Below are 27,569 nucleotides of genomic sequence, written 5' to 3' on the forward strand. Positions count from 1 at the left end.
TCGCTGTGTATCGGAGTTCTGCCGCACTGGACTGTAGGCAGGAGGTGGGAGTGGTGTCGGTTCGCTGAGTCGCCGAGGTTGTATTTCGGGCTCCGTGGCGGGCCCTGCCTGTGCCTGCTGGAGTGCGAGGAGGCCCTCCCCTGCCTGGAGAGGAGCCGCGGGAAGCCGGGCAGACTTTAGCGCACCGTGCGGCTGGCCAAGGCTCTGCGGAGGCTGGCGAGGGGCTGGCGGGAGAGGTGCTGTGCGATGGGACCGAAGGGTGGCGGGCGGGTGTTGCGAAGCGCTAGTAGGCAGTGTTGTGGAGTGGCGGCAGTGGGACGACCAATATTGTTCGTGAAGGTAGTGTGAAAGCTCTATCCCCCATAAGGCCTGCTGGAGTGGTGTGATTAAGTAACCCAGATGTGCTGCTCGGAGCGTGTGGGTGTGTGTGGGCGCGGCCTTAACTGCGGTTTTCCTGTCATGTCAGAGTGCTGAGTGCAGGGAGTGATGATCCGGTTAGTGCAGCGTTACGCTTCCGCTTGCGGAGGCGGTAGAGGGTGGGGTATGCTCGCGCTTGATGCTTCGGCGGGAGTCGATAATGCTGCTGACCGTTCTTAACGCAGCTGAGCTCTGTGGCAGGGCTGGCAGCTTCCGCCAGCTGCTCCCTGTCTCTAAAGTCCCTTCTCGAAGAGACCTCAGTCACTCCGGGGTCACGCCGTGAGACCAGGCAGCAGGGGGCAAGAGGTGCCTGAAATACGGCTATGTGGCCTTGCAGCACCCGGTGCTCTTATGTAGACAGGCTTTTCCCCTGCAGCACGGAGATCCTGATATATGTTTTCACTCTCCTTTTCTGAGTAGAGTTCCTATCTCTGTGCTGACTATTGTAGTGTCGTCAGCAAGACAGGAATGAGTTTGGTGAAGTCTTTTCCTGCCACAGTGGTAGGGTCTGCAGGCTTGTCTTGCCCTGTGTTTTCCCTCTCAGACTCACATTTTCTTCTCCTATAAATGCTTTACAATGTAATGAAAATAAGATATAGGCAATGAAGAGCAAAGCAGTTAAACTGTTCTGGCAAATTCAGGAGGAAATAAAGATATTAATTCTGATACCTTTGTGCAGAAATCTTGGGAATTTTTACATAAATCTTTAAGTCTGTAGTTAGATTGATCAAGTGTATCTTTTTGCACCAACTCTTGTTAACAGTCTAAACTGGTGGGAAAGCCAGAATTAACATGTATTAGCACCTGTATGTAACTGCTTAATTATTTGAAGTTGCAACTTACAACCAACAGCTGTTCCAATTATAACATTCTTAACTCTTGTGCAAGTGCTAAACCTGCTTATAACCTTACTATTCAGTCTAACAGTAACCAAGTGTATTAGTGTCCAGCTTTCAGCTTTCTATGGGTAATTTTATATTGCACTCTAGTAAAAGGTGGTGGTCTTTGGTGTGGTTTTTTTTTGGGGGGGGGGGGATGTTGTTGATTTGGGTTTTTTTGATGTTTTTGTTTTTTAGTGAAAGGTAAATGGAGAGTCAAAGCTCTGTTTAAATATTGGTTATATCATCCATGGTACAGATTGTGTTTGTGCAGTCTAATGTACATCAAAATATTACTTGACAGACTGAAGCTTGCTAAGTGGTTTTGGTTTATTGGCAGGTTTCTTTTGCATATTATGGTATTGGGGAGAGGTGGTGTGAACAGATAAAGTACTGATGTTTCAAGTTTTCTACAGATATATAGGAAAACAGTCTCAGGTCTTAATTTTTCTTATCTAGTTATTATTTATATGCAATTTTATGTAGAGTTTTTAATCTGACATAAGTGAGAGTGCATGTGTACCTATTGCACAGAAAATAGCAAATAATGTATATCAGTAGATATTTTCTGTGAATGCATCTTTGTTACTGTGTCTGTTTAGGGTGGTGCTGTACATAACTGTACATATGTGCTTGCATAGCTGTATGTAGAAATGAACTAATATCAGAAGACTGGAGTTGAAGCTTCCAGAAATGTATGGGACATTAAAAATACTTTTTTCAAATATATTAAGGGCAATAGGCAGTATAGAAATATCAGCTCGTTACAGGATGAGGATGGTCACCTCATAAACAGGGACAGAGACAAGGCAGAGGTGTTTAACGCTTTCTTTGCCTCTGTCTTCAGCACAGATGACAGACCAAGGTGGTCTCAGTGCCCTGAGCTGGAGGACCATGACTGCAAGAATGATCAACTCCCAGTTGACCCTGAAATTGTGCGAGATCTGCTCCAGCTGGATCCCTACAAATCTATGGGGCCTGATGAGATTAATCCAAGAATCCTCAAAGAGCTGCTGATGTCATTGCTAAACCTCTCTCAATGATTTTTGAGCAGTCTTGGGAATCTAGAGAGGTCCCAGCTGACTGGAAGCTGGGGAACGTTGTCCCAGTTTTCAAGAAGGGCAAGAAGGAGGACTGTGGAAACTACAGGCCTGTCAGTCTCACTTCAGTGCCTGGTAAAGTCATGGAGAAGATTATTCTGGGAAGTATTGAAAAACGCCTGAAAGACAATGCAGTCATCGGTAACAGCCAGCATGGCTTCATGAGGGGAAAGTCATGCTTATCAAACCTGATTTCCTTTTTTGACAAGGTAACCCACCTAGCTAAACAAGGGAAGTCAGTCGATGTAGTCTTTTTGGATTTCAGTAAAGCTTTCGATACTCTCTCACAGGATCCTTCTGGACAAACTGTCCAGCACACAGCTGAATAAACACATCGTGCAGTGGGTGAGCAATTGACTTGCGTGTTGGGCAGAGGGGGTAATAGTGACTGGGGTGACATCAGACTGGTGACCTGTCACTAGTGGAGTTCCGCAGGGCTCCATCTTAGATCCTGTTCTCTTCAACATCTTCATAAATTACTTTGATGCAGGACTGGAAGGGATACTAAGCAAGTTTGCAGATAATACAAAACTGGGAGGAACTGTTGACTCCCTTGAAGGCAGACAGACCCTGCAGAGAGACCTCGACAAATTAGAGGACTGGGCAATCACCAATCATATGAAGTTCAGTGAGGGAAAGTACCAGATTCTGCACCTGGGATGGGGCAACCCCAGATGTACAGACAGACTAGGGAATGAGATACTGGAAAGCAATGCCATGGAAAGGGACTTGGGGGTCCTGGTCAATGACAAGTTGTGTCCTGGGGTGCATCAGGCACAGCATTGCCTGTCAGTCAAGGGAGATGATTGTCGTACTCTACTCTGCACTGGTGCGGCCTCACCTTGAATATTGTGTGCAGTTTTGGTCACCGCAATATAAGAAAGATATTAAGCTATTAGAGAGCATCCACGGTGAAGGACCTTGAGGGGAAGCCATATGAGGAGCAGCTGAAGTCACTTGATCTGTTCAACCTGGAGAAGAGGAGACTGAGGGTCTACAACTCGTCGCAGTCTACAACTTCCTTTTGAGGGGAAGAGGAGGGGCAGACTCTTCTCTGTGGTGACCAGTGACAGGACCCAAGGGAATGGCCTGAAGTTGTGTCAGGGGAGGTTTCAGTTAGATATTAGAAAAAGGTTCTTCACCCAGAAGGTGGTTGGACACTGGAACAGGCTCCCCAGGGAAATGGTCACAGCACCAAGCCTGACAGAGTTCAAGAGGCATTTGGATGATACTCTCAGGCACATGATGTGACTCTTGGGGATGGTCCTGTGTGGGGCTAAGGGTTGGACTCGATGATCCTTATTGGTCCATTCCAACTCAGCATATTCTGTGACTGCAGTTAAGCAGATCTCAGTAGGAATGATAGAGAAGGTCTTTGATGGGAAAATTACTTGCTTCTACCAATAATAGGCTGCTTTCTGACTGTCATGGTTTTGCTCACCGGCCAACCCCTGGAGCTGAGGATGGTTTTGTCCAGGTGGATTTCTGGAGAAAAAGTCAATCAAAAAGTTCAGTAACGCCTTTGCTAATTACATATTTAAGAAAACAGAAGAGGAGGGTGGTTGCGCAGTTGAAATTGGTAGCCGTGTAGGAGCGGCAGCAGGCCCCAGGTGGGGGCCAGGTGTTGTCATGTGCGAGACCCAGTGGAAACTTCACACACACCAATATGATGTTTGGAAGCTCCATCTTTATTGGAAATTACACTTTTATACAATTCAATAACTACTACATATTTGACTACTTAACCTATTATTGGTCACACATACAAAACATACACTGTTCACATGATTATTATTGGCTAGCTAACATATCTTATTTTCTAAATTCTTTTCCTTCTAAATCTAACCACAACACTTCTATTCCCATGCCTCCTGGCAGGGTCCAACTCATCCTCCCATTGCAGGTGCTGTTTTTCTTCCTTCTTCCAGATGTCCAGTTCTCAAAACACTTGTCATGTTCTCAAAACACTTAGTCCTTGAAGCTCCTCAGATTCCCATCAGCTGGTCCACTCCTGCCTCAACCCAAAAGGTTCCTAATTCTCCTACATCTCCCCCTTTTTCTTTATTTATAACCCATACATTTTTTATCATTCTCGCAACCATTCCCTGTAAGCATTGCAAAACACATGGCACAAAAAGCAGTATGACTATGCCTATCATAACAGCTGTTTTCACTAAATCATTAAGCCATCCAGTTATTCCCCAGCCCTTAAGCCATTGATCAAATGCCGAAGTTATCACTGTTAGCTTTTTCATATTATCTCTTAATTGTTTAAGATGTGCATGGATGGATTCTGAGTGATCGGACAGATTCATGCAACACATTCCTTCTACATCTTCGCATCCGTGGCCTTGTGCTAACAACAGGAAATCTATTGCTGCACGATTCTGTAACACTGCATGTCGGATACTGTCTACATCAGTTGTTAATTCTGAGATGATTTTTGATGTGATATTTAGTTGTTTTGCTGTCCAGCATGCTAACTTTTTTACCAACTGCAATGCTTTAGCAGTACCTATGGGGGCTATCATTGTTGTGACTACATTTGTTGGCACATTCCAAAATTGAACATCATCTTTACACTTAGGCCCTAATTGGTATACTGATCTTTTCACTCTTTTTTTAATGTCCCGAATGGTATGGTTCAGCAACTGTCTCATGGTTGGTTTAAACATGGTGAGTTTTCCTAGATAACAAGGACCTCCTACAGGATTACTGGGTATTCCTGACCATGCTCTGTCTCCACATATTAAAAACATTCCTTTAGGCAATGCCAGACCAACGGTGTTGTTTCCCCACACATCACTGTATCGGCATTCAGGTGGACAATAGCCTGTGAGTCGAGTCCCTTTATAAAGCGCCAAATTGGGAGAAACAGTTTTCACTAAATGTAATTGAGTTGATTTATCCACGAATTTATCAGCTATTTTTTTGTTTCTTTTGAACATTACAGCACCAAATCTTGGCGCTAAGGATCCCAATAGATTCAATTCTTGAGGCTCTATGATTGTTTTATTCAGGGCCATTATGATTTGTCCTTGCCACCATGCAGTGTAGTTAATGCCAGGGTGACAGATTTGTGCATTATGATTAGCTTGGGTATCACTCCATGTTATCACTGTCTTATTGTTCACAAAGCCTTTAAACCATTCAGGTGCGAAAGTCGGTACTCCTATCAAACAAGTTCTAAAGGGGTCTCCAGGGGTGGCCATAGATAGACAGAACGAGTCCTGTCCTGTTTCCTTTGCAATGGTTACCCATATGTTACTTCTGGGTTTTATTTGAATCAATTGTGCCTGAATGAGACATATCCATGCCCCTATGACTGCCAGGGATAACCATATAGTCGTCTCCTTCTCCATAATGTCTTTTCACACTCCCACTGATGATCGTCTACTGTGTGATACCGAGGTACCACAATATGCTGTCCGCACTCAAGCTTTCCTACTTCGGCTTGCTGTAATAACTGTCGTCTAAGGGTTTCAGTGATTATGCTAAAGATATAGATTAACTGTAAGCGCACCTCTAAACTTTCAATTAAATCAACTAAATCATGTATTTCTCCTTGCCAGCCTAAAGCATCTCGGGCCCATCTACTAAGGGTCCAACATCTATATAAACTACTAAAACATACTAAGCATGTTAAATTAGAGCTTCCTTCTTGTTTTTTAACAACTTTCCACGTATGACGTCCGCAATTATGACAATCTACCCGTATCCATGGTCTACACGTATACCCGTGCTCTGGGCACAGTGGCATGGCTCTCCGATCTAGCTGTTGTGCTTCAAGAATACTGCGTATGCTATGCAGTCCTGAAGCTGAACTGAACAAAAATATTGGGAAAAGCTGTCACCGACTCAATGCGTTACACCATCTCGTTGTTAGCTGGTGTTGGCGTAGTATCCTCCTCCTCGCTGCTTCGGGGCACTCTTCTGTCATGCAGATATGGCTTAACCCAGCGAGCAGGAATCCACCGCGTCTCTCCTGAATCTGTTGAGACACAAGTATACCCCCTCCCCCAGGTTATTAGTTTATACCTATCATCCCACACATTATTAACAGGATTATAGACAGAGACAAAAGGATATATTCTTTCTTGTTCTTGCTTGATTAAATGTCTTTCAATTGCAGTGTTCATATCCATGCCTCTTGGGTTCAGCCAATTGAGAACATACAGCGATTTCCAAAGAATTTTATGTGGAGAGGGGAGTCCTCCCCCTTTTTCTTTATTTAAGGACAATTGGTCTTTAAGGGTTCTATGGGCCCGTTCAATGATGGCTTGACCAGTCGAATTATGGGGGACCCCAAACACATGAGTAACTCCCCAGTCTTGTAGGAATAATGCCACTTCTTTGCTTTTATAGGCAGGGCCATTATCTGTTTTGATCTGTTGTGGGACTCCCATCACTGCAAACGCTTCGGAGAGATGCTTAATCGTGTCTTTTGCTGAAGTTGATGAGTGTGCGGTAGCCCATAGCAAGAAAGAATGCGTATCAATAGATACATGCAAGTATTTAAGCTGACCAAAAGGTGCATATTCTGTGACATCAGTTTGCCAAAGTTGTAGTGGAGCAAGCCCTCGGGGGTTCACTCCTTGAGACTGTAAACTCGGTAGACGAGCACATTCTGGACATGCTGCAACTATTGTCTTTGCTTGTGCTAATGTCAGGTTGAAGTCCCGTTTCAAAGCCTGTGAATTCTGGTGGAAAAATTCATGTGACAACTGTGCCTGCTGGAAAAGGTTTGGCTTGACTATCGCTGGCATAGTGACCAACTGATCAGCACGTCTATTGCCCTCTACCAGAGGTCCAGGCAATTGAGTGTGGCTTCTGATGTGCGTCACAAAGTAAGGCTTCGTTCTTTCATCAAGAAGATGCCACAGGTGTAGAAACTGTTTGTACAAATCCTTATTGGTTATTTGCTTGAGTAATGCCCTGTGCATCCTGATAACCAGGCCTACAACATACTGTGAGTCGGATACCACATTGATTGGCTCGTGTAACCATTTCTCGGAGATTCGCACTACAGCAGCGAGTTCCATAACTTGTACTGATCCGGATGTGTAGACTGTTTCAGATTGCCACTGTCCATTTTCTTACCAGACAAAACCAGCTTTTCCAGTTTTACTACTGGCATCTGAAAAAACCGTCACTGCTTGCAAGGGGATATCACTTCGACAGGTCTGTGGTTCCATAACAACGTGAGTTTTAAACAGAGGATGAGGGGGATAGGTACTTTTCAGTTGAATGTTGTTAGCTAAAGCTGTCATAGCCAATTCATAGGATTCTTCAAGTGCCACTTTTATTTGTTCCTGTGTTAAGGGTAAAATGACATGATCCAGAGCAGTTCCTGCAATTTGACGAAGCCTCCGGTTAGCCTTCGTCACTATCAGTCCAAATGCTTCCACTCTCTTAGTGAGTGTTTTATGTGGTTGAGCTGGTAGATAAATCCATTCTAGTACCCAAAGTGGATCAGGAGTTCCCAGTACCCACTGATACAGAACTCCAGCCACTTCCCCTGGGGTGTTTAGTGCTGCCAATCCGATGGGTTCTGCTGGTGCATATCGACCAGAGTAAGAGGTCGCAATTTTCTCCTCTATGGTCTGTAAGGCTGCTTTGGTGTCTTGTGTCAACTGCGTTTGTCTGAAATATGTTCTGCTGTGCGCAACATTTCAAGAAAGGGTTGTAGATCTGAATTAAGTATTCCACACTGTCCTCGGACCCATTGGATGTCTCCGACCAATTTTTGAACATCATGTACATCTCTAATTTGTACGTGTAAACGCAGCCTTTGAGGACGTACTGCTGCTTCAGTGACTTGCCACCCAAGATACTTATATGGAGGTGTCAATTGTATCTTTTCTGGGGCTACCACAAGTCCATATTCTGCAAGTCAATTCACAATCAATTTAAGATCTCGTTCTTTATCCAGATTTTGTGCGCAGATTAACAAGTCATCCATGTAGTGGTAAATAATGTGATTTGGTAGTTGTGCTCTGGCTTTCCGTAATGCTAAATCTACATACCATTGGCAAATAGTGGGGGAGTTTTTCATCCCCTGGGGTAGAACGACCCAGTGGTACCTTTTGGCTGGCATTTGTAGGTTTATAGAAGGCACCGAAAAGGCAAACTTCTCACAATCCTCAGAGTGGAGATAGATGGTGAAAAAACAGTCTTGCAAGTCTATTACAATCATAGGCCAGTCTCTGGGAAGCATAGCAGGAGCTGACATTCCAGGCTGAAGGCTTCCCATGTCCTGCATTACTGCATTGACTGCTCTTAAGTCTTGCAACAATCGCCATTTTCCTGATTTTTTGGGTATTGTAAAAATAGGTGTATTCCATGGACTGGTACTTGGAACTAAATGTCCTGCTTTCAGTTGTTCTTCCACCAATTGCTCGATGTGCGCGACCTTTTCTTCACTTAACGGCCATTGATCCACCCAAACTGGTTTTTCAGTTAGCCAGGTTATCTTGAGTGTTGGTCGCCCATCAATGACCGTTGTCAAAAACTTGTCAAGGCAACTTTCCATTGTGTCAGGACATCTCTTCCTACCAACCAAATATTAGTGTTGAGCACATATGGCCGCACCTGTGCCATGCTTCCTTCTTCAACGTCTTTTATTGTCACATAGCCTGCACTGACTTGGGTAGGCTGCATTCCTCCGATACCATTGACTAATGTGTTAACATTCTGCAGGGGCCATGAAGAAGGCCAAGCACTTCTTGGCACAATGGTAATATCTGATCCTGTATCCAACATCATATTATGTTGTATAGTATTGTTGTCAGGACCTTTTATTTGGAACATCGTGGTAGGTTGGTGCGATGTAAGTACTTGCGTAAAGGCTACTTGCGGTGTTCCCGTGGACCCGAAAGCTCCATCTCCTCATTCCTTACTTATTGCTTTTGGTACACATGCTCTAAAAGGAACAAGTTGTGCAATCTTGGCTCCAGCATAAATGGTGACAGGTGGTTGTATTACTTGGACCATGATTGATATAATTCCTGTGTAGTCTGCATCTATTACTCCAGGAATGACTAAAAGTCCTTGTTTTGAGGAGGATGATCGTCCAAGTAGCAAAACACTTAGTCCTCGCCCTAATGGTCCTGTAACTGTGGATGGGATCAGATGTATCTTATTGTCCATTATTGTTGTGGTGGTGGCAGTAGCCAAGTCGACTCCGGTGCTGCCCAGGGTGCTTGCTCGCAATTCATCGAGGCATCCGGAATTGCTGGGAATACTGCCGGGGTCTTTTTTGTCATCGCGCCCCTCCGGTTGGCGCTGTTGTTGAAGTTTCCCGAGAGTGGTGTACCACTCCTGTGAACTCGGGAACGACACTCTTGTGCTTTATGACCAAATTTATTACATCGATTGCATTTTCCTGGGAAAAATCCTGAATTAGGTGATGTTGTATGTGCCTTCTGTGGACAGTTTTTCTTTAAATGTCCTGCTTTTCCACATTTAAAACATGCGTTGTATCCACCCTTATTCGAGGGCTTCCCTTGCTGTATAAGAGGTTTAATAGCAACGGACATGGCTGTAGCATAGGCTTGTGCTTGTACTTGTGCCTGTCGTTGTTCTTCAGCCAAACGTGGCACACGGGCACAGGCTTCTATCATTTGTACAAGAGAAGCATTCTTAGGTAAGGAGGCTAGTATTTGCTGGCAACTTTTATTAGCATTGAGCAGGGCTAAGTCGAGTCCGACAGATTTTCTGGCATCAGGAGTTAGATGTGGAGCTCTTTCAATAGCCTTTTGCAGACGATCAATAAACTCCATATAAGGTTCGTCTTCTCTCTGCTTTACCTCTGTATATGGAGGTACAAGTTGTCCCACCTGAGGCAGCTCTTTTATAACCTCTAAGGCCAGCTGCTGAGCCTGCTGCAGTATTTGAGGTTGCAAAGCTACTTGGACTTGTGGTGTTGAAAATGGTCCTGTACCTAAAAGCTGCTCGACTGTAGCAACCAATAAGGGGTCACCGACTCCCCTTTCAAGATTTTTAACCTGTTGTTCCTCTATCTTCTCACGCCATCTGTCTTTGAACAGCAACTGTAGGGTAGGCGGAAAGAACATTTCCACCATGAGTCTGATATCAGATTGAGTTAACACTTGCTGCTTAAATACCTGCTCCAGCATATTTTGAACATAAGGATTATGCACACCGTAATCCATCACAGCCCGATGTGTATCTTTCATCATTTTCCAATCAAGAGGTGCCCAAGTTCTTCTGCCTTGCTGATTAGTAGTCACTGGCATGGACATGATAGATTTTGGGAGAAACACCCCTTCAATTTGTGCATTTTCAATTACCCCTTTCCACCTTTGCCCAAGTGAAAAATCTGGGTCTGATGGAGGTGGCGGCGGTGGTGCAGGTGAGGCACTAGGCTGAGGTCTCTCCTTCTGAATTGCTATTGGCGTGCTGTAACTACCCGGTGGATCTGTTAGCCGGCGCATTCCCTGATACCCGTCTACCTTGAGGTCAGAGGGTGCACAATACTTTCTTAACAATTCTTGATCGTCTGGCCATTTACTTAACACTTGCCGATATGCCTGCTCCTTTGTCAATGTTCCGTCCTCAATACACATATCCATCCAACGTACTGCCCACTTCTTTCTCCCTTCCTTATCTTGTTCTGACAGACTCCGGGCTGCGTCCACAGAGCTGGCAATTTCTTGTCTTGCATTACCATCTAGCGGTGGCTTGCTTACAGTATCAACTAGGGCATCTAATGCTGAGGCAATGGTTTTAGACGCGCGATCATACGCCTTTCGTACTGCCACTTTACTACTTTGCCCTCCGTCTAAGTTTTTCATAGCATCTAGCACTTCTTGTAACTTCTCATTATGACGTCTTATCTCATCTTTCAAATCGTTATCACGAGGGTCTGGATATAACTGCGATCGAACTTCCTGGCTTCCTCCCAAATCATTATCTATCTCCATACTTTCATCTGCTGGTAAAGGTATATCTGCTACACAGGGTGTACTATCCAGCGGCGCAGAGGGGACGACAGAGGAACCCCCCCCCCCCAAAGTCCTGTTCTCCATCCTCCACAGGCATAGAAACAAGTCCCGATTTCCCTTCTTCTACAGTTGTCTCTATTTTTAATATCTTTCGCACTGCATCAGCCACCAGAGCCTCTCCATGAGCCCTTGAAATTATATCAAGACAAGCCCTCCAAGTCGTAGCTAACTTGGAGGCAGTTTTATCTCCTACAGAGACAGACTCCCACAACTCCTGACCGAAAGCCTTCCATATATCTTGATCAAAGGCATTCTGTGGGTCTTTAAAGAATTTCTTACGTTTTCCTAGTGATAACAACTCCTCCACTTCCTTCGCTTTCACCTCAACTTCGACCTTTTTTGCTAAATATAGCATACATTTGAGCGTCGCTCGCTCAACTGCTGATTCCGCATTCCCCATGTTGTCTGCTGAATATTTTGCAAGCTTGCACTCACCGCCTCTCTCCAGGCGCAGCCTCTCTCGGGTTCCTGACGCTGCATTCCGCAGTTCCGCCAGCCAGCAGACACCTCGCCTTTTTGACACGGCAGCAATCTTTCGGTACGAATATGTGCCGTCAATTCCCTGGCCTCCCGTATAGTCGAACTTCGTTCTTCTCATGAAATTCCTCACACGGGGCACCAGATGTTGTCACGTGCAAGACCCAGTGGAAACTTCACACACACCAATATGATGTTCGGAAGCTCCATCTTTATTGGAAATTACACTTTTATACAATTCAATAACTACTACATATTTGACTACTTAACCTATTATTGGTCACACATACAAAACATACACTGTTCACACGATTATTATTGGCTAGCTAACATATCTTATTTTCTAAATTCTTTTCCTTCTAAATCTAACCACAACACTTCTATTCCCATGCCTCCTGGCAGGGTCCAACTCATCCTCCCATTGCAGGTGCTGTTTTTCTTCCTTCTTCCAGATGTCCAGTTCTCAAAACACTTGTCATGTTCTCAAAACACTTAGTCCTTGAAGTTCCTCAGATTCCCATCAACTGGTCCACTCCTGCCTCAACCCAAAAGGTTCCTAATTCTCCTACAGCCAGGCCCCCTCCTGCCCCGACCCTGGGCCGGGGGCAGGTGTAGCACTGAAGCCCCCCTTCTCTCTTGTAAGAGAGTAAAGAAAAAAAAACTTTAGAGGACTGACTACTTGGATGAAAACCGCTGCAGAAGAATTCCGACAGAGAGATAACGAAGTGTCCAAAGTCGAAGCTGGCATCCGGAAGAGAGAGAAAAGTTTGAAGGGGGGGCTGTTTCTCCCTCCTTTCGCTCTCTCCCTTCAGCTGGGAAAAGACTGAAAAATAAATCCCTTCTACCTTTGGAAGATTGTTGGGGTGAGGAGACCCCCATGCGGCTCACAAAGGAGCTTGTGGATGTACAAGGAAGCTGAGACTTCATGAGAAGGACTGAAATGAGGCAGAGTCCTGTTGAAGATTTATGACCCTGAGAGGGACGAGACTTACGCCGGAGCAAGAACGGCTCGGGTAAACTTGGGATCTCAGTGAGAGATCCATGCTGCTGGTGCTGGAAATTTGTGACCATGAGAGAAACGAGACCTATGCCAGAGTGAGTACGGCCCGGGTGAGATGTGGGGATCCGTGTATGGGATCCATGCTGCTGCTGAAGATTTATGACCCTGAGAAAGAAGCTTACGCTGGAGTGAGAACAGCTTGGGTAAGCTTGGGATCCAAGTGAGGGATCCGTGCTAGACCCATGTCAGAGAGGTCTATCAAAGACTTTTCTCCCATGGGGAGGAACCTCACAGGAAACAGGGGTGGACTCATAAGCCATTATCCCCTGTGACCCTGTGGTGAAGATCCATGGTAAGCAAGTGTCCCCTTGCAAGCCCATGGAAGACCCTTCAGGGCCTGAGTAACCCCCCAGCCTCCGGTCTTAGCCCAGGAGAGGGGTAGGCCCAGCCCTGGAGGCCGACATAGAAAAGAGAGAGAAAGAGAAAGAGTTCCAGCTGCGACGAAAAGGAGTTGTCGTCCTGAGATAACAGAAGAACTTTACAGTGCTGCAGAGTTATTGAAAAGACCTGGAACTCCGAGAATGGAGAAAGAGACTGCTTCTCCTCCTTGGACTGATATAAAGGGGGGAGAAGTATTTCTGTAAATACATAGTACTTTTACTTGAGTAGAATTATTGTAGATGTAGTTCTTTAGTTTTTATTTTGCTAGTAATAAATGTTCATATTATTTTCCCTAATCAAGTCTCTTTTGTCTGCATAAACCTTCTCTCAACTTATAGTAATTGTGTGTGGGGTGTGAGAGCAAATTGACCCAGAGCAAAACCACGACACTGACATAGCTCTGAATAGAATAGAATTCCTTGAAACATTCCCATAAAGAGACATAAGAAGTAGAAATGTGCAGCACTGATTTCCCCCTCCTTTTCCATTCTTTGTTTCCTTTATTGAAAACTTCTCTTTCTACCACACAACTTAATCTTTCTGCTGGTGGTGTATTTAGAAACACATTCTGGCTTATGTGGTATGTTGTTGTTTTGGGGTCTTTCTTGTTTTGTTGTTTTTGAGAGAGTGGTTAGGAGGTTGGAGGAGGGAGTAGTGCTTGCAGTGACTCTGAAATTCAGGAAAGTAGACAGCCATATCTTGCCTGTTTTGCCATCAGACTTGCATAATCAGGTGCAAATGCACTATATTATAGTGAAATCACATGAACTGTTTGTCCAGTAATTGGAAGTGTTCAAGGTCAGGTTGGATGGGGCTCTGAACAACCTGATCTAGCGAAAGATGTTTCTTCCCATGGCAGGGGATGATCTTTGAAGGTCCCTTTCAATCCAAATGACTCTTACTCTGTTTTCTCTTGTCATTATTTATAAGTGTAAATCATATTTCTTAGATTTGAGTGAGCTGTTGGACTTCTATTAATGTTGGTCCCATACTGGCATTGCATGTAAATGAACATTAACTTTTAGGTAGAACTTAAGATTTGGGAGGGACATTTGAGAAAGAGGCAGAGAGTAAAACTTGAAAGGTCATTTTATTACATAGTTTTAATAAGCTTCAGGAAGGGATCTTCTGAAGTGTAAATGGTGTAAATGAAATGAGATGCACCTTGCCAAGAAACAGTACCTGCTGCAGATAATGTTGCTGTATTGGGTTTGCATGGCAAAATTTTGGTAGTGGAGGGGCTACAACAGTGGCTTCTGTGAGAAGATACCAGAAGCTTCTCGGATGTCCAATAGAGCTGGTGCCAGCCACCTCCAAGATGAACCCACTGCTAGCCAAAGCTGAGTCAATCAGCAATGGTGGTAGTGCCTCTGTGACAACATATTTAAGAAGGGGAAAAAACTGCTGTGCAATAGCAGCTGGAAGAGAGGAGTGAGAATATGTCAGAGAAACAACTCTGCAGACACCAAGGTCAGTGAAGAAGGAGGAGGAGGTACTCCAGGTGCTGGACCAGATTCCCCTGCAGCCTGTGGTGAAGACCACGTTGAGGTAGGCTGTCCCCCTGCAGCCCATGGAGGTCCATGGTGGAGCATATAGGTGTGGCCAAAGGAGACTGTGACTGTGGAGTGCCTGTGCTGGAGCAGGTTCCTGGCAGGACTTGTGACCCTGTGGAAAGGACCCATGCTGGAGCAATTCATGGAGGACTGTCTCCTGTGGGTGGGACCCCAGGCTGGAGCAGGGGAAGAGTGTGCAGAGAAAGGAGCAGCAAAGACAGTATATGATGCACTGACTGCAAATCCCATTCCCCGTTCCCTTGTACTCTTTAGTGGGAGGAGGTAGAGAAGATAAGAGTGAATTTGAGCCCAGAAAGAAGAGAGAGGTGGGGGGAAGTTATTTTAAGACTTGGTTTTATTTGTCATTATCCTACTCTGATGTTTGATTGGCAATAAATTTACTTAATTTCCCCAGGTCAAGTCTGTTTTGCCCGTGACAGTACTTGCTGAGTCATCTCCCTTATCTCAACCCATGGGCCATTCATCATATTTTCTCCCCTCTGTCCAGTTAAGGAGAGGATATGATAGAGCAGCTTGGTGGGCGCCTGTTGTCCAGCCGAGGTTAACCCACCACAGTCACATTAAGACAAAGAACTAGTTATTTCAAGTGCTTCAGTTGGGGGACACACAAACCCACTCAAAAAACCATCCCCCAAAACCCCCAAACTAAACTGTGTTGATTAAACGTGGTATTTTTTTTTTAATAACTTCAAGAGTAGATCCCATTTAAAAGTAGTGTCTGTCTTTGAATAGCTGTCCCTGGAAAAAGACTGAGTATAATATAGTTTTTGTTTAATCTCTGCAGATCTTTATTTTTAGGCATGACAACATAATTTACTACCAACAGAAAAGCTGTGAAGACTTTATTGCTATATTAGCATTTATTTTTTTAAAGAAAAAGTAGGCAGACTTACATGGTTACAATCTTAGGCATTCAGCATATCTTGCATAAGTCACTACTTGGCTAGGTTGCTATTGGCTCACCCTTTCTTCATTTCGATTTAAAGACACAGAGTTACAAGAAATCATGGTGCATACTTGGTGAGTGGTGGTCTTTCTGTGGGCAGGGGGCATCCGAGCTAGGGGTGTGGTTTTTACTGTTATAATATTATAATGAGCAAAGTTCATCACTAGGGCAAGTTCTCACCACAGAACTGATCAAAATGGGGGGGTTGGCTCTGCTTACAACAGCCTGAATAAAAGAAGGTGTTATCTATTTGTTTTTCCCCATCAAAGACTTAGATTTCTGTCTTAATTTACAATTTGCTATATTCCTGTAGTTATTGGTTATTACTTCCATTGTTTAACCACTTTGTTCTTTATCTTGAAATTTGGAACTTTGCTCCTGTTATTCACCAGTACCCACATATTCTCATCAAGGGACCCTTGTCATGTGCCAAGAAGAGATCAGTCCTTTGAGCTGGATTGAGATGCTTCTGCATTTGGGCTCAGCCCACCAGGATGATGGTTATGCAGTGTTACTGGGGCAAACTTTGGGCTTTGTGTGATCCTGTAAGGCACAGTCATTGTTCATTGAAACGACTAGCCAGAACAAAATGTGAACTTTAGAAGAACATGTGCATGGGGACAGTAAGGAAAAGAGCATAAGGGATTCATTAAAAAGACTGTGCAAACCAGAACAACTGGCCAATGGGCCCATGAATCACAAACTAGGTTTTGAAGCAAGTATCACAGAGGGTGGGTGATGGTGTTGGGAGAGCTACCTTTGCCCATGGTTGGGAGGATCTTGCAGCTACCTGTGAGACAGTTATGGGGCGCAGGCTGGTGCTATATGTCTTTCCTTGTCCCAAGATTGATGCTATCCTTAGAACATACAAAACGGCTCCAACTGACTGGAGAGGGAGAAGTCAAATTGTAGTATTATCTATCTGTGTTTTTTGTCTGGGCCTATAGCAGCTGAAGAAACAACAAAGGGCATAGAAGAGATGGCAATGTTTGGAGAGCAGGGGAGAAAAAATTCCTGGAGAACACTTGAATAGCAACCAACTAAACCTGCCAGGGGAGGTTTAGGTTAGATATTAGGAAGAAATTCTTTACAGAGAGGGTAATCAGGCATTGGAATGGGCTGCCCAGGGAAGTGGTGGATTCTCTGTCCCTGAAGGTTTTGAGACTGGATGTGGCACTTAGTGCCATAGTCTAGTAACCGCAGTGGTAGTGGATCAAGGGTTGGACCTGATGATCTCAGAGGTCCTTTCCAACCTGGCTGATTCTATGATTCTAGGAACTCTCCTCATACCTTGTTAACAAAGTTTCTTTGTACTTGAGTTAAATTGATTGTTCAGGGTTTCCTTTCATATGTGTGTGTGCAGCATGTCAGTACACATCTGCAAAGCCACTTCTGTTAAAAGAGATTTACTGTCTTCTGGGGAGATGTACTGTCTCTCCACCTATAAGGTGGGGAGACCTCATCGCAGTCTACAACTTCCTCGTGAGGGGGAGCAGAGGAGCAGGCACTGATCTCTTCTGTCTGGTGACCAGTGACAGGACCTGAGGGAATGGCATGAAGCTGTGTCAGGGGAGGTTTAGGTTGGATATTAGGAAAAGGTTCTTCACCCAGAGGTTGGTTGGGCACTGGAACAGGTTCCCCCAGAGAAGTGGTCACAGCACCAAGCCTGACGGAGTTGAAGAAGTGTTTGGACAACGCTCTCAGGCCCGTGGTGTGACTCTTGGGGTGTCCTGTGCAGGGCCAGGAGTTGGACTTTAATGATCTTTGTGGGTCCCTTCCAACTCAGGATATTCTATGATTCTATGAAGCTTTGGGGGTACAAATCCCCTTTTTGAAGCTGCTAAAAGGCAAATGGCTGATCTGAACAGAAAACAAGTGGCAACCTGGCTTGCAAGCCAGGACACTTGCAGCTTCTACTAGGAAGCAAGAAAGCACTTAAAAAGAAGAAAGATGATTGTGGCAGAGGTGGATGCACAATGGCAAGCAGACTTGGTAGCTATACAATAGTTTTTCAAAAACAATGATGGTGTTAAGTACATATTAGTGGTGATAGATATTTAATCCAAGTGTGCCTGGGCCATTGGCCACATGCAAACTCTTCCCTGTCAGCTAGCAGTCTTTCATATGACTGTCAATCATCTGAACAAGCTACATGCATTCTCTCACACAGCAGTCATTCTCAAAGTCAGGCTGCAGTGGTTTTGCAGCCCATGGATGTCCATGGTGGAACAGATAACCACCCTGCAGCACATGGGTTACCCCTTGCCAGAGCAGGTGGATGTGCCCTAAAGGAATTTGCAGCCCATGGAGAGCACATGATGGAACAGGCCCCTGGAGAGGAGCCCACACTGGAGCAGGTTTGCTGGCAGGAGCTGTGGCCCAGTGAAGGACCCACGTTGGAGAATGTGAAGAACTGTATCCCGTGGGTGGTACACCCCACTGGAGCAGGGGAAGAACACGAGGAGGAAGTAACAGCAGAGGCAATGCATTATGAACTGATCGCAACCTCTATTCCCCATTGCTCTATGCCCTTTGGGAGGGAGGAGGTAGATAATTTGGGAGTGAAGTTGAACCTGAGAAGAGGAAAGGGGTGGGGGGAAGGAGTTTTTAGATTTGTTCTTATTTCTCATTATCCTACTCTGATTTGGTTGGCAATAAATTAATTTAATTTCCCCAAGTTATTTTGCCTGTGACAGTAATTCCTGAGTGATCTCCCCTGTTCTTATCATGACCCACAAGACTTTTCTTGTATTTTCTCCCCCTTTCTAGTTGAGGAGGTGGAGGGATAGAGCAGCGTGGTGGGCACCTGACAGTCAGCCAAGGTCAACCCACCCCAGGGAAACTTTGGAAAAAATATGCAGTTGAGTACAGCAGCAGTTACTATGGATATGCTAATTAATGTAGATGGCCTCAAAGAAAAGGGGTTATAAAGGATCAAATAGACTAAAAGGATTAAAAAATAGAGTGGAAAGGTACCTAATTTTTTTGTACAGTGCTACTCAAGAATATGTTTTTGGCATATTTAAGAATATCAAGTATATTTATAGTATTTGTTATTAAAAAGGGGACCAAAATAATTTTAAAAGGCCAGATATCTGATGGTTTTGTTATGAGACACTCTGTAGAGTGCAAGACAGAATAGAGAAGTACTGATTATGGTTTCTGGGTGATGTTTAATTTCTGAGATTCTCTCTCAGCTCCTTTAATGGTTAAGGACTCTATTTGTGACCAATCTCTGTTTTGTTTTTAGGAGAATAGCACATTGCTTAAAATGGACATAAATGGAAAGTCCAGAACTACCCTATCTACCCTCCCTGTACCTTTTGCAGAGATCAGTTCTGCAGGCAAAACAGAAGCAGAGAAGCCACGATGTTCCAGCACCCCCTGCTCACCAATGCGACAGACAATTTCAGGCTATCGGATCCTTCGTATGGATTCTAACTACCTGATTGGATTCACGACTGGAGAGGAGCTGCTAAAATTAGCTCAAAAGTATACAGGAAATGAAGATAATAAAGGGAAATCTGGGCCCAACTTGCACTCTAAACAGCTCGATTTAGGACTTGCATGCTCCTCCCGTTTATACAAAACTAGAAGTAGATGCTATCAACCATACGAGATCCCAGCAATAAAGGGGAGGAGGAGGAGACGGATGCCCAGCTCGGGGGATAAATGCACTAAGGCTTTACCATATGAACCTTACAAGGCACTTCATGGTCCCCTGCCTCTTTGCCTTTTAAAAGGCAAAAAGGCTCATTCTAAATCCCTGGACTACCTCAATTTAGACAAAATGAGCATTGAGGAACCTGCTGACACAGACATGCTACAATACCAGCTTCAACACCTTACCCTTAGAGGGGACCGACCGTATGTTTGCAAGAAACAATACATGAACTATGAAGTATAATCTAGAATTTAGAACCAGTTTGTTTATTTCTCTGCTGCAAAAATATACTGTCATACTGTACATGACTGTCCACATTGTAGGTGATATAACCTAAATGTTATCAGAAAGTAATTAATTTGAATAGGATTTTGACAATACATTGTGTTATAAATGGAGGGAAAAATCTTTCCAGAGCAAGCAGCTTCTAATACAAATTTGGCTGTAGCTAGTGGATATTTCTTTGAACATCTTTTAACAAAGAAAAGGCTTTTGTTTTTTGGGTTTGGGTTTGTTTTTTGTGGTTTTTTTTTTTTTTTACAGTTATCTAGTATTAATGGTAATTTAATACTGAAAAATTGAAGGTCTACTTGGTTGTTGCTAATTTTGGCTTGATGTTAGAAATTGCTCTTGCATAAGTACTCAAGCTATCTTTTTGTTTCTTAATGTATTCTACAATAAAATGTATGTATGACATCATGGGAATGAATGTGAGCTTGGCTAAATTGGATCACCTGTTATTTTAAAACATTCTATTCAAACATTTGGAAACTGGGTCTGCATTGGTGGTGACAAGGAAATTAACTCATAAAATAAACCTTTGTTTATTTGCTACTTCAAAGCTATTACATTATTTTTTGTTTCTGTATGGAAGTAATTGTTTTACCTCCTCTTTTTTATAAAATGAGTTTGGGATAAGTATTTGGAATATTAGTAGATTGAATACACTGGCTTAATTTGTTGCATAAGAATTTTTTTGTCCAAATATGACATCCAATGCAGTGTTGACAGATGTATTCTTAGATATCTTTAAAACATGTTAGTAACTTATGTTTAAAAATTAAACATTTCTAGACATTTTTAGGTACAGTCTATTACTGAGGCAGCGTGCAACTTCATTTTACTTTACATATTTTGAAGTTAAAATTAAGATCATGTTTTGAAATGTATCTTATTTGATCAGTTGTTTCTAGTACAATTTAGGAGACTTGTTTCTTCAGGATGAGTAGCAAGCACTAGTCAGTGCATGCATTGTGGAAAATGAAGAGTTCTTTTCATTCTGCCACTTACTGTACAATTGTAACTGAAGGCAGTGAAGAGGACCCCAGTAGACTATTTTACTGGTTTGCTTAATGTTTTCTGGCTTGTTAGAATATTTACAACTGATGTGTATTTTAAAAAGTTATCTGCACCTCTGTAAATTTCATGTATTGAACAATGATCTCTTTAATAAACTTTTCCTGTGTAGTCTTTAGTTTGAAAAACAGAATATGGTCGTGCCAAAAAGATGGAGGTTTTGTCTAAGAAATAAACACCATTATTTATTGAAATGCCCTATGAAAATGTATTTCTGGCTGAAAAATAAAAAGAGTGATATCAATACCTATTTTTGTGGAGTCTCTTGCTGTGTAGAAGAATGAGGACATTTAAAATTACAACTTTATACCAGGGATCACTAAAACTTGAAAACAGGAATCTTATACTTCTGTGAAATATTGAGACAGTTACGGTTGTTCTGTTTCAGAAAATCAGACAAGTAATTGTCCATTTTGTGCATGTTATTAATTTGGTCCTGGGAAGTAAGTGTATAGCTACATCAGAGACTGGTGGCTGTCTTGCCAAGTTAAAACATGAAAAATTTGTTAGTATTTTGTCTGTCTAGTAGCTTGCTTGTGAAAGGGATTGCACCTGATAATATTGCTTAACTGATTTGTACTTGCAGTTACACTTGCATAGTATATAATCATTCAAGAGCCAATTTTTCTTTATTTTGAGATGGATTTATGATATTCTTAATTAGAACTCAAATTCATATAGTGATTTCCTGGTTTTACTTCTAAAAGAAGCAAATTCTCAGACATAAAGAAGCTTTTAATCTTGTTTTATTTTTGATAATTGTAATGTCTTACACTAATTATTAAAATTAAAGGCAGGATGGTTCTGTAAACTAGTAAAATGAAATTGAATGTGAACAATACTAATTTCTCAAAGTGTAACACACAGATAATATAGAAATACCAACAATTATGTTTTGCTATTGTTTCTACCTGACAAAACTTCCTACCAAAAATTCTGTCAGCTGTCTGCCAGAAGCTCTCACCAGAGCTTCCTGCTGGAGTTTTCCTGCCAAAAGATCATAGAATCATAGAATCATAGAATTAACTGGGTTGGAAGAGACCTTCAAGATCATCAAGTCCAATCCTTGATCCTGCCATTGTTTATGGTTATCATATCTCCTCAGACATCTGAACTGGCTACGTGCCAAGAAACCATGTACTTTGAACACTATAAAACTTGAGGACAAATTTTGGAAAATCAGGGAAGAGGAAAGGGAGAAAGAACTGGTTGCCCCAGGAGTCTCTCCTCACCTCCCCTCATCTCTTCTCCACCACCGTATGCTGCCTACCTGCCACGGGAGACTGGAACTCTGCCAGCCTGGAGAGAACTGAGACCTGCCATACCACATGTGTGAGTTATATCTTATCCTTCTACCCTTACCATATTTTCTGAGGGCCCAAAGCTGCGGCTGAACTGAGACCCTGTATGGCCTGGGATGCGCCTCGGCTCGTTGCAAGTAACGTGAGCAAAGAAACCACACATCCTGCAATCCAGAGAAATAAAGCTGTTAGACCCCCTGCAGCTAAAGAGATAAAATTGAAAAGCAGTGGAGACAGAGAAAAAAAAAGGCAGAAAACTACTTCTCCCCCCCCATTTGCACTAGCATGGCAGAAAGGTAGTTTTTGGTGGAATCCTTTCTCTGCTTCTAGAAATAATCTTAGCACTTTCCAACCTTTTCTTATTTTTCCCTCTTTCTCTTTGCATCTCTTAGCAATTAATAAAATCAGTTTTTGGTATCAACAGATAACTTGTGTGAGTTTTAATTTTGTTGAAAGGAATATTCGAATCAGAAATTCTTTCTGCAATATTTGAGCAGATTGTAACAAAAAGCAAGGTCCTTACTAAATATCAGGCTCCAGACCTTATTGGGGCCTTATACATACCTTATACGTACTTTTATTTTCTTATACTTAGTTTAAAAATAAAAACTGTTAAATTTAGTTCTTGCGTGACATTTGCCAACTTCCGATCGTCTGGGACCTCCCCAGTGAGCCAGGACTGTTGGTAAATGATGGAGAGCGGCTTGGCAAGCTCTTCTGCCAGCTCCCTCATCACCCTAGAATGTATCCCATCTGGTCCCATGGACTTGTGTGGATCTAGGTGGCCCAGTAAGTCACTGACTATTTCCTCCTGGAATACAGGGGGGCTATTTGGCTTCCTGTCCCTGTCTACCAGCTCCAGAGACCAGTTGTCCTGAGGGCCACCTGTCCTACTGGTGAATACTGAGGCAAAGTAGGTGTTAAGTACCTCAGCCTTCTCCTCATCCCTGTTAACTATGTTCCCCCACAAGTCCAACAAGGAATGGAGGTTTTCCTTGACCCTCCTTTTGTTATTAATGTATTTATAGAAGCGCTTTTTGTTATCCTTAACAGAAGTAGCCAAATTGACTTCAAATTGTGCTTTTGTCTCTCTAATTTTCTTTCTACATGACCTATTTATACTCCTAAACTCATCCTGAGTAGCCAGCCCTATTTTCCATAGTCTGTAAGCTCTCTTTTTATCCCTGATTTCCTTCAGAATCTCCCTGTTCAACCAAGCTGGTCGTCTACCTCGTCAGCTTGCCTTTTGGCACACTGGTACAGCCTGTTCCTGTGCACTCAAGACTTCCTTCTTGAAGCACGTCCATCCCTTCTGTACCCCCTTGTTTTCAAGGGTTTTTTCCCAGGATATGCTCTGGACCAGTCTTCTGAACAGACCAAAATCTGCCCTCCTGAAGTCCAGTGTAGAGGTTTTATTGATGGCCTTCCTTGTATCCCTGAGTATTGCAAACTCTATTATTTCATGGTCACTGTGCCCCTGGTGGCCTCCTACCACCACATCTCCCACCAACCCCTCTCTGTTTGTAAACAACAGGTCTAGTGGGGCCCCACCCCTGGTAGGTTCATTTACCAGCTGGAGCAGGAAATTATCCTCTATACACTCCAGGAATCTCCTAGACTGCCTCTTCTCTGCCATGTTAAACTCCCAACAGATATCTGGCAGGTTGAAGTTGCCCACAAGAACAAGGGCTGGTGATTTTGAGACATCTACCAGCTGCTTGTAGAATAATTCATCCCCTTCCCCATCCTGGTTGGGTGGTCGATAACAGACTCCCATTAGGATGTCAACCTTGTTGACCTTCCCCATTTCCTTCACCCATTTTCTCTTCAGGTCTGCTACAACAGCTTTTGAAGTTTAAATTCCCTCTAGATGCTAGAGATACCTTACTCTGTGGTATGTCTGCAAATTTGCATCATTATGGTCTATCTCACGTATGAAGCTAGGACCAAGATCTCTCAGGAATGTGTCCAGAAGCCCACCCCAGGGGTAGATAGCTTTGAGTGGTATGGGTTGTGGAAGGACATGGGTTCTTGGAGATCTTTTCTTCTCTAATGACCTAGAAGTTCACCCTTGAACAACTTCAGGACCCTGTTAAAAGTGATGAGATCTGTGAGGGAAAGGTGCCATGGTAGATCTATGGAGGAGTAGCTTGTGGTTGCATGCAGGACTTTGGCCACTGCCTACCAAAAGCTGCTCAGTATGGTGCAACTTGTCCAGGAGGAAAGGAAAGAACAAAATACCTGTTACCACAGCCACTCAGGGTGTAGATAAGCCAGAAGGGTAACCCCAACCAATAGAAGTTGCCCCTATCCAAAGGAAAAAATATAGGACCAAATCACTTTAACTGGTGGATGACAATGGGGACATGGGACCCTCACAAACAGTAGACCCAGAGCCAGAAATAATCACTGAATCTCTTTCATTTGATAATCTCCACAATTTGCAGAAAGACATGGCTCGATGACCAAGTGAGGTCAATTTGACCTGGTTGATCTGAGCCTGGGATCTTACAGGAGAAAGCGTGCAACTTGATGATACTAAAGCAAGGGATCCCTGTCCGAAGATGTGTGTATTGATCAGGGGTTCATGAGAGAATCTCTGGATTCGGCTTTTAACAAGTGTAAGAGAGGTTTGCTTTACAGAGATGACCTGCAGGGGCATCATTGCTCCTGAAAGACCATGGAGGAAGGGATCCTATGTCTGAGAGAACTGACATTTTTAGAGGTACTTTTTGCAAGGGACAGGCAATTCAGTAGACACCCTGATAAGGTCAAGTGTACATCACAGATGTGGTGGAAACTTGCACACTCAGGGCCACCTGTATACTCTAATTTCCTGGTGACAATGCACTGGAAGGAAAACCAAGAGACAGTGGGCATTATGATGAATAAACTCGGACCATATCATGAGAAGTTTTTAAAAAGAGATTGGACATGGCCCTTAGTGCCATGATATAGTAATTAGAGTTGGATCAGGGGTTGGACTTGATGATCTTGGAGGTCTTTTCCAACCCAATCTATTCTATGATTCTATGATTCTATTGTCCACACCCTCTTAGGGACCTGAATCTCTTCTGTAGAGAAATTGGTTGAGGACCTCTGGACTCTAACTGAGGAAGTAAAAAGTGACCACAAAAAACTCAGAGAGGAGTTTAGAAAGAGCACTGTCCATGTCTCACCAGTGTAAACTAGAGCCCCTGATATTTGAAAACAGTATCCCCCGACTAGGGAGAGGGAGTGCACCACATGAGACAAACTGTGGTTCCCCATGGGCAAGTTCCTAGACAGGGTAGGAGGGACAATGACATATCTGACCCTCCAGAAGGGACCTCACAGATGTATGCACAGGAAGAAAGTCACAACTACAAAAACCAGCACTGGAGGTGCTCTGCCTCTAGTCAGGTAGAGACATGGGATAACTGTGTCTATTGGACTGTGTGGATCTGATGACCTGGCACATCAGACCCACAAGAACACAAGACTTGGGGTGACACTGGTGCACAATGCATGCTAATGCCATTAGGATATGTGGTGGCGGAGTCTATTTCCATTTCTGGGGTGACAGGGGGTTTTCAAGACCTGATGGTGTTGGAAGCTGAAGTGAACTTGACAGGGAAGGAGTGGCAGAAACACTCCTTTGTGACTGGTCCAGGGGCCCCATATATCCTGGGTATCGATTACCTAAAGAATGGGTATTTCTAAGACTGAAAAGGACATCAGTAGGCTTTGGGGATAACTGCTGTACAGACAGAGGAGATTAAACAGTTGAATGCATTTCCTGGCCTATCAGACAACCCTTCTGATGTGGGACTGCTAAGAGTTGAAGAACAGCAGGTGACTATCGCCACCACAACAGTGCACCATTGACAATACCACATGAACCAAGACTTTGTGATCCCCATCCATAAGATGATTAGCTAACTGGAGAACCAAGGAGTGGTCAGAAGACTCTCTCAATCTTCAACAACCCCATTTGGCCAGTGTGTAAGTCCACTGGAGAATGGAGATTGGCAGTGGACTATTGTGGCTTGAATGAAGTTACCCCATCGCTGAGTGCCACTGTGCCAGACATGCTGGAACTTCAATATGAACTGGAGTCTAAGGCAGAGAAGTGGTATGCCCCCATTGACATAGCAAATGCATTTTTCTTCATTCCTTTGGCAGTAGAGTGCCGGCCACAGTTTGCTTTCACCCAACCCCTGCCCTCCCGTCTGAGTTGAAAGACTGTCCCCAGCTTCTTGGGACCTGATGGAAAGGTAGGTCCCTGAAGTGAAGCATCCTGGGAACTAATTTGAATAGAAAGAGGCAAACTTATCTCCATGGTGGAGAAGACTTAAAACTATAAAAAGGCAACCCCAATGTAACCTGTCATGCACAGGCACCCACTGGACATTGGACACCCCATCTGGATTGACACTGGAGCCAGGACTGGTGATCTCTTTAGCATTCTTTCTTTCTTTCTTTCTTCCTTTCTTTCTTTCTTTCTTTCTTTCTTTCTTTCTTAGTTTAACAAGATTACAACTTAGAAATTAAGAAACTTCAGGTGAAAGTGTGGAAAAGGAAAAGAAACAGCTTTTTATTAACAAAATATGAATAAACAACAAATGGTGCAATCAAAAACTTTCAGAAGAAACAAAACAAAGTCCCAGTTCCCCAGGTGGGGGGAAGAAACCCTTAGCAACCCAGGGAGGGGATGGGGGAAAGGCAGGACTGTCCTGGCAGTTCAAAAGCTGCTTGCAGTCGTGTGCTCACAGCCAGCAATGAAAAAGTCCTTTTTCCCACAGGCAGTCTTGAAAGCAGAATACCTTGCTCTGAGATGGGTCAGTCTCTCTCTCTCAGTCGTTCTTCGTGAGGTGTCCCATGTGGGAAAACCCCTTCCTCTCAGGAAAAAGAAAAAGAGGCAGCCAAAACTGGGCTCCTATTCTGTCTGGTCTGCGGACAAAAAAAATCCCAAATGCCCCACCGACTCACAGCCATCCCTGCGGCAACCTCTGTTTCCTGAGAGTGGTCCCCCTCCCCCTACTCCTGTGCTGCCCAGTGCATACAGTTTTGCTTCAACCCCACCGTCCCAGAAGAAACAGATGGCGGGGGGGGGCATTTGGGAAAAAATTCCAATGCTTTGCCTTTTTGACAACAAGCACCTACAAATCTTTGGTGCTCCCTTCCCCTTAAGGATGGGATGCCACAGCACTGCATGGAGTTGTTGTGACCCAAGTGCAGGACCCAGCACCTTACTGAACCTCATACAATTGGTCTTCACTTGTCCAGATCCCTCTGAAGAGCCTTCCTACCCTCAAGCAGATCAACATCCCCACTAAACTTGGTGTGGTATAAAAATTTACTGAGTACACTTGATCCTCTTGACAAGATCATTGGTAGTGATATTACA

The 27,569-nt window shown here is 43.7% G+C and overlaps 2 protein-coding genes and 1 long non-coding RNA gene across 3 annotated transcripts in view; 1 reads left to right on the forward strand and 2 right to left on the reverse strand.

The window, feature by feature from the left end:
• The window catches only part of LOC126647314 (protein patched homolog 1-like), a 166,892-nt gene that overhangs the window by 115,177 nt on the left and 24,146 nt on the right, over positions 1–27,569 (reverse strand).
• LOC126647317 (macrophage immunometabolism regulator-like) lies at positions 1,457–22,664 on the forward strand. The gene is given in 3 exon segments (XM_050329455.1): positions 1,457–2,604; positions 19,110–19,718; positions 19,720–22,664. Coding segments are annotated over 3 exon segments (912 nt in total). The 5' UTR covers positions 1,457–2,334; the 3' UTR covers positions 19,753–22,664.
• Positions 4,063–27,244, reverse strand: LOC126647319 (uncharacterized). Its single transcript, XR_007630557.1, has 2 exons — positions 12,169–27,244; positions 4,063–4,141 (listed from the first exon to the last, which is right to left on the reverse strand). It is a non-coding gene; the product is annotated as an uncharacterized LOC126647319 (long non-coding RNA).

Source organism: Myiozetetes cayanensis, unplaced genomic scaffold, assembly GCF_022539395.1.
Source record: "Myiozetetes cayanensis isolate MyiCay16 unplaced genomic scaffold, myiCay2020 scf4, whole genome shotgun sequence".
NCBI lineage: Eukaryota > Metazoa > Chordata > Aves > Passeriformes > Tyrannidae > Myiozetetes > Myiozetetes cayanensis.